The sequence below is a fragment of the Palaemon carinicauda genome, chromosome 13, assembly GCF_036898095.1.
Source record: "Palaemon carinicauda isolate YSFRI2023 chromosome 13, ASM3689809v2, whole genome shotgun sequence".
Classification (NCBI taxonomy): Eukaryota; Metazoa; Arthropoda; class Malacostraca; order Decapoda; family Palaemonidae; genus Palaemon; species Palaemon carinicauda.
The window spans coordinates 137,865,098-137,873,740 of NC_090737.1; the positions used below are offsets into that span (position 1 = coordinate 137,865,098).

At 30.9% G+C, this 8,643-nt stretch overlaps 1 protein-coding gene across 1 annotated transcript in view; it reads left to right on the plus strand.

The window, feature by feature from the left end:
- The first annotated feature begins 8,229 nt into the window (after positions 1 to 8,229).
- Positions 8,230 to 8,643, plus strand: part of LOC137652111 (ergosterol biosynthetic protein 28 homolog) — a 17,416-nt gene continuing 17,002 nt past the window's right edge. The window contains exon 1 of the mRNA XM_068385316.1: positions 8,230 to 8,315. Within this exon, the coding sequence (XP_068241417.1) occupies positions 8,236 to 8,315 (80 nt within the window). The 5' untranslated portion in view covers positions 8,230 to 8,235. The remainder of the gene's footprint in view (positions 8,316 to 8,643) is intronic.

The following is an 8,643-nucleotide window of genomic DNA, read 5'->3' on the forward strand; positions in this document are numbered from 1 at the left end:
CCTGACAATTGTGGCAGTTTCTACCTGAAAATTATGTTATTTTCCACCTGAAAATTATGTCACTTTTCACCTGAAAATTATATAAAATTTCGCCTGGAAATGATGATATTTTCCACCTGAAAATTACATAACCTTTCACCTGAAAATTATGTCACTTTTCACCTGAAGCTATATATAATTTCGCCTGAAAATGATGAAATTTTCCACCTGAAAATTCTGTAACCTTTCACCTGAAAATTATATAAAATTTCGCCTGAAAATTATGACATTTTCCACCTGAAAATTACATAACCTTTCACCTGAAAATTATGTCACTTTTCACCTGACAATTGTGGCATTTTCTACCTGAAAATTATGTTATTTTCCACCTGAAAATTATGTCACTTTTCACCTGAAAATTATATAAAATTTCGCCTGGAAATGATGATATTTTCCACCTGAAAATTACATAACCTTTCACCTGAAAATTATGTCACTTTTCACCTGAAGCTATATATAATTTCGCCTGAAAATGATGAAATTTTCCACCTGAAAATTCTGTAACCTTTCACCTGAAAATTATATAAAATTTCGCCTGAAAATTATGACATTTTCCACCTGAAAATTACATAACCTTTCACCTGAAAATTATGTCACTTTTCACCTGACAATTGTGGCATTTTCTACCTGAAAATGATGAAATTTTCCACCTGAAAATTCTGTAACCTTTCACCTGAAAATTATATAAAATTTCGCCTGGAAATGATGATATTTTCCACCTGAAAATTACATAACCTTTCACCTGAAAATTATGTCAATTTTCACCTGAAGCTATATATAATTTCGCCTGAAAATGATGAAATTTTCCACCTGAAAATTCTGTAACCTTTCACCTGAAAATTATATAAAATTTCGCCTGAAAATTATGACATTTTCCACCTGAAAATTACATAACCTTTCACCTGAAAATTATGTCACTTTTCACCTGACAATTGTGGCATTTTCTACCTGAAAATGATGAAATTTTCCACCTGAAAATTCTGTAACCTTTCACCTGAAAATTATATAAAATTTCGCCTGGAAATGATGATATTTTCCACCTGAAAATTACATAACCTTTCACCTGAAAATTATGTCAATTTTCACCTGAAGCTATATATAATTTCGCCTGAAAATGATGAAATTTTCCACCTGAAAATTCTGTAACCTTTCACCTGAAAATTATATAAAATTTCGCCTGAAAATTATGACATTTTCCACCTGAAAATTACATAACCTTTCACCTGAAAATTATGTCACTTTTCACCTGACAATTGTGGCATTTTCTACCTGAAAATGATGAAATTTTCCACCTGAAAATTCTGTAACCTTTCACCTGAAAATTATATAAAATTTCGCCTGGAAATGATGATATTTTCCACCTGAAAATTACATAACCTTTCACCTGAAAATTATGTCACTTTTCACCTGAAGCTATATATAATTTCGCCTGAAAATGATGAAATTTTCCACCTGAAAATTCTGTAACCTTTCACCTGAAAATTATATAAAATTTCGCCTGGAAATGATGATATTTTCCACCTGAAAATTACATAACCTTTCACCTGAAAATTATGTCACTTTTCACCTGAAGCTATATATAATTTCGCCTGAAAATGATGAAATTTTCCACCTGAAAATTCTGTAACCTTTCACCTGAAAATTATATAAAATTTCGCCTGAAAATTATGACATTTTCCACCTGAAAATTACATAACCTTTCACCTGAAAATTATGTCACTTTTCACCTGACAATTGTGGCATTTTCTACCTGAAAATGATGAAATTTTCCACCTGAAAATTCTGTAACCTTTCACCTGAAAATTATATAAAATTTCGCCTGGAAATGATGATATTTTCCACCTGAAAATTACATAACCTTTCACCTGAAAATTATGTCAATTTTCACCTGAAGCTATATATAATTTCGCCTGAAAATGATGAAATTTTCCACCTGAAAATTCTGTAACCTTTCACCTGAAAATTATATAAAATTTCGCCTGAAAATGATGACATTTTCCACCTGAAAATTACATAACCTTTCACCTGAAAATTATGTCACTTTTCACCTGACAATTGTGGCATTTTCTACCTGAAAATTATGTTATTTTCCACCTGAAAATTATGTCACTTTTCACCTGAAAATTATATAAAATTTCGCCTGGAAATGATGATATTTTCCACCTGAAAATTACATAACCTTTCACCTGAAAATTATGTCACTTTTCACCTGAAGCTATATATAATTTCGCCTGAAAATGATGAAATTTTCCACCTGAAAATTCTGTAACCTTTCACCTGAAAATTATATAAAATTTCGCCTGGAAATGATGATATTTTCCACCTGAAAATTACATAACCTTTCACCTGAAAATTATGTCACTTTTCACCTGAAGCTATATATAATTTCGCCTGAAAATGATGAAATTTTCCACCTGAAAATTCTGTAACCTTTCACCTGAAAATTATATAAAATTTCGCCTGAAAATTATGACATTTTCCACCTGAAAATTACATAACCTTTCACCTGAAAATTATGTCACTTTTCACCTGACAATTGTGGCATTTTCTACCTGAAAATGATGAAATTTTCCACCTGAAAATTCTGTAACCTTTCACCTGAAAATTATATAAAATTTCGCCTGGAAATGATGATATTTTCCACCTGAAAATTACATAACCTTTCACCTGAAAATTATGTCACTTTTCACCTGAAGCTATATATAATTTCGCCTGAAAATGATGAAATTTTCCACCTGAAAATTCTGTAACCTTTCACCTGAAAATTATATAAAATTTCGCCTGAAAATTATGACATTTTCCACCTGAAAATTACATAACCTTTCACCTGAAAATTATGTCACTTTTCACCTGACAATTGTGGCATTTTCTACCTGAAAATTATGTTATTTTCCACCTGAAAATTATGTCACTTTTCACCTGAAAATTATGTCAGTTTTCACCTGACAATTGTGGCATTTTCTACCTGAAAATTATGTTATTTTCCACCTGAAAATTATGTCACTTTTCACCTGAAATTGATGTCAATTTTCACCTGAAATGATCTCACTTTTCACCTGAAAATTATGTTATTTTCCACCTGAAAATTATGTCACTTTTCACCTGAAATTGATGTCACTTTTCACCTGAAATTATCTCACTTTTCACCTGAAAATTATGTTACTTTCCACCTGAAAATTATGTCACTTTTCACCTGAAATTGATGTCACTTTTCACCTGAAAATTGTTATTTTCCACCTGAAAATTATGTCACTTTTCACCTGAAATTGATGTCACTTTTCACCTGAAATTATCTCACTTTTCACCTGAAAATTATGTCACTTTTCACCTGAAAATTGTTATTTTCCACCTGAAAATTATGTCACTTTTCACCTGAAATTGATGTCACTTTTCACCTGAAAATTATGTTATTTTCCACCTGAAAATTATGTCACTTTTCACCTGACAATTGTGGTATTTTCTACCTGAAAATTATGTTAGTTTCCACCTGAAAATTATGTCACTTTTCACCTGACAATTGTGGCAGTTTCTAGCTGACTATTATGTTATTTTCCACCTGAAAATTATGTCACTTTTCACCTGAATATTATGTCACTTTTCACCTGACAATTGTGGCATTTTCTACCTGAAAATTATGTTATTTTCCACCTGAAAATTATGTCACTTTTCACCTGAAATTGATGTCACTTTTCACCTGATAATTGTTATTTTCCACCTGAAAATTATGTCACTTTTCACCTGAATATTATGTCACTTTTCACCTGACAATTGTGGCAGTTTCTACCTGACTATTATGTTATTTTCCACCTGAAAATTATGTCACTTTTCACCTGAATATTATGTCACTTTTCACCTGACAATTGTGGCATTTTCTACCTGAAAATTATGTTATTTTCCACCTGAAAATTATGTCACTTTTCACCTGAAATTGATGTCACTTTTCACCTGATAATTGTTATTTTCCACCTGAAAATTATGCCACTTTTCACCTGAAATTGATGTTACTTTTCATCTGAAAATTATGTCACTTTTCACCTGACAATTGTGGCATTTTCTACCTGAAAATTATATTACTTTCCACCTGAAAATTATGTCACTTTTCACCTGACAATTGTGGCATTTTCTACCTGAAAATTATATTACTTTCCACCTGAAAATTATGTCACTTTTCACCTGACAATTGTGGCATTTTTTACCTGAAAATTATGTTATTTTCCACCTGAAAATTATGTCACTTTTCACCTGAAATTGATGTCACTTTTCACCTGATAATTGTTATTTTCCACCTGAAAATTATGTCACTTTTCACCTGAAATTGATGTCACTTTTCACCTGATAATTGTTATTTTCCACCTGAAAATTATGTCACTTTTCACCTGAAATTGATGTCACTTTTCACCTGAAAATTATGTTATTTTCCACCTGAAAATTATGTCACTTTTCACCTGACAATTGTGGTATTTTCTACCTGAAAATTATGTTAGTTTCCACCTGAAAATTATGTCACTTTTCACCTGACAATTGTGGCAGTTTCTAGCTGACTATTATGTTATTTTCCACCTGAAAATTATGTCACTTTTCACCTGAATATTATGTCACTTTTCACCTGACAATTGTGGCATTTTCTACCTGAAAATTATGTTATTTTCCACCTGAAAATTATGTCACTTTTCACCTGAAATTGATGTCACTTTTCACCTGATAATTGTTATTTTCCACCTGAAAATTATGTCACTTTTCACCTGAATATTATGTCACTTTTCACCTGACAATTGTGGCAGTTTCTACCTGACTATTATGTTATTTTCCACCTGAAAATTATGTCACTTTTCACCTGAATATTATGTCACTTTTCACCTGACAATTGTGGCATTTTCTACCTGAAAATTATGTTATTTTCCACCTGAAAATTATGTCACTTTTCACCTGAAATTGATGTCACTTTTCACCTGATAATTGTTATTTTCCACCTGAAAATTATGCCACTTTTCACCTGAAATTGATGTTACTTTTCATCTGAAAATTATGTCACTTTTCACCTGACAATTGTTGCATTTTCTACCTGAAAATTATGTTATTTTCCACCTGAAAATTATGTCACTTTTCACCTGAAATTGATGTTACTTTTCATCTGAAAATTATGTCACTTTTCACCTGACAATTGTGGCATTTTCTACCTGAAAATTATGTTATTTTCCACCTGAAAATTATGTTACTTTTCACCTGAAATTGATGTTACTTTTCATCTGAAAATTATGTCACTTTTCACCTGACAATTGTGGCATTTTCTACCTGAAAATTATGTTATTTTCCACCTGAAAATTATGTCACTTTTCACCTGACAATTGTGGCATTTTCTACCTGAAAATTATGTTATTTTCCACCTGAAAATTATGTCACTTTTCACCTGAAATTGATGTCACTTTTCACCTGATAATTGTTATTTTCCACCTGAAAATTATGTCACTTTTCACCTGAATATTATGTCACTTTTCACCTGGAAATTATGTCACTTTTCACCTGAAAATCATGTCACTTTCCACCTGAAAATTATGTCACTTTTCACCTGGAAATTATGTCACTTTTCACCTGACAATTGTGGCAGTTTCTACCTGAAAATTATGTCACTTTTCACCTGACAATTGTGGCAGTTTCTACCTGAAAATTTTGTTATTTTCCACCTGAAAATTATGTCACTTTTCACCTGACAATTGTGGCATTTTCTACCTGAAAATTATGTTATTTTCCACCTGAAAATTATGTCACTTTTCACCTGACAATTGTGGCATTTTCCACCTGAAAATTATGTCACTTTTCACCTGAATATTATGTCACTTTTCACCTGACAATTGTGGCATTTTTTACCTGAAAATTATGTTATTTTCCACCTGAAAATTATGTCACTTTTCACCTGAAATTGAAGTCACTTTTCACCTGAAAATTGTTATTTTCCACCTGAAAATTATGTCACTTTTCACCTGACAATTGTGGCATTTTTTACCTGAAAATTATGTTATTTTCCACCTGAAAATTATGTCACTTTTCACCTGAAATTGATGTCACTTTTCACCTGATAATTGTTATTTTCCACCTGAAAATTATGTCACTTTTCACCTGAATATTATGTCACTTTTCACCTGGAAATTATGTCACTTTTCACCTGAAAATTATATCACTTTTCACCTGGAAATTATGTCACTTTTCACCTGACAATTGTGGCATTTTCTACCTGAAAATTATGTTATTTTCCACCTGAAAATTATGTCACTTTTCACCTGACAATTGTGGCATTTTCTACCTGAAAATTATGTTACTTTCCACCTGAAAATTTTGTCACTTTTCACCTGACAATTGTGGCATTTTTTACCTGAAAATTATGTTATTTTCCACCTGAAAATTATGTCACTTTTCACCTGAAATTGATGTCACTTTTCACCTGAAAATTGTTATTTTCCACCTGAAAATTATGTCACTTTTCACCTGAAATTGATGTCACTTTTCACCTGAAAATTATGTTATTTTCCACCTGAAAATTATGTCACTTTTCACCTGACAATTGTGGCATTTTTTACCTGAAAATTATGTTATTTTCCACCTGAAAATTATGTCACTTTTCACCTGAAATTGATGTCACTTTTCACCTGATAATTGTTATTTTCCACCTGAAAATTATGTCACTTTTCACCTGAATATTATGTCACTTTTCACCTGGAAATTATGTCACTTTTCACCTGAAAATTATATCACTTTTCACCTGGAAATTATGTCACTTTTCACCTGACAATTGTGGCATTTTCTACCTGAAAATTATGTTATTTTCCACCTGAAAATTATGTCACTTTTCACCTGACAATTGTGGCATTTTCTACCTGAAAATTATGTTACTTTCCACCTGAAAATTTTGTCACTTTTCACCTGACAATTGTGGCATTTTTTACCTGAAAATTATGTTATTTTCCACCTGAAAATTATGTCACTTTTCACCTGAAATTGATGTCACTTTTCACCTGAAAATTGTTATTTTCCACCTGAAAATTATGTCACTTTTCACCTGAAATTGATGTCACTTTTCACCTGAAAATTATGTTATTTTCCACCTGAAAATTATGTCACTTTTCACCTGACAATTGTGGCATTTTTTACCTGAAAATTATGTTATTTTCCACCTGAAAATTATGTCACTTTTCACCTGAAATTGATGTCACTTTTCACCTGATAATTGTTATTTTCCACCTGAAAATTATGCCACTTTTCACCTGAAATTGATGTCACTTTTCACCTGATAATTGTTATTTTCCACCTGAAAATTATGCCACTTTTCACCTGAAATTGATGTCACTTTTCACCTGATAATTGTTATTTTCCACCTGAAAATTATGCCACTTTTCACCTGAAATTGATGTTACTTTTCATCTGAAAATTATGTCACTTTTCACCTGAAATTTATGTCACTTTTCACCTGAAAATTGTTATTTTCCACCTGAAAATTATGTCACTTTTCACCTGAAATTGATGTCACTTTTCACCTGAAAATTATGCTATTTTCCTCTGGAAATTATGTCACTTTTCACCTGAAAATTATGTAATTTTTCTCCTGAAAATGATGTCACTTTTTACCTGAAATGATGTCTCTCTTCACCTGAAAATTATGTCATTTTCCACCTAAAAATGATGTCACTTTTCACCTGAAAAATTATGTCACTTTTCACCTGAAAATTATGCCATTTTCCACATGAAATTGATGTCACTTTTCAGCTGGAAATTGTCCTTTTTCTCCTGAAAATTATGTCACTTCTCCCCAGGAAAAATATGTAATTTTTTCACCTAAAAATGTCTCTTTCACATGAAAATGTCATTTTTCAATTGAAAATGTCACTTTTCACATGAAAAAGTAACTTTTCACCTGAAAATATAACTTTTCATATATTATCCTACAGAGAGAATTCACCCTACACGTATCACCAAGTAAATAATATTTACCCTCGCAAAATATCAACCTTCAAAATTCATAAAACGTATATACACCAATCGCATGATTGAATGTAAACAATGTCACACAACAAATAATACTCTCTACACACGAAACTTTCATCCAATATCACTATTTGGAAATCTACTTTCCCATCCAGTCTATATTATATCCAAAGTATTATATTATTAATATTTTATATTTTCTCCGTTTCAGTAAATCCAGCGATGTCGAGATTACTCGGGACACACCGCATTTTGAGTGCTTTGATAATGACACACTGCGCCCTGTGCATACACCACAAACCGTGAGTAATTTTTCATCTTAATTGTTGGTTATTGTTATTATCATATTGCGCTGATAGTTGGCACGTTGTTTTTGTTGTTGTTGTTGTTGATGTAGTGATTTTTTTTTTTACTTCTTGTGACGTGTAGACTTAGGACAAGTTAGTTTAGTCGCGATATAGTTTTTCATGTGTGAGTTAAGGGTTCGATTTCACTTTTTTTCATTTATATAAATATATATATATATATATATATATATATATATATATATATATATATATATATTTATATATATACATATATATATATATATATATATATATATATATATATATCTATATATATATATAT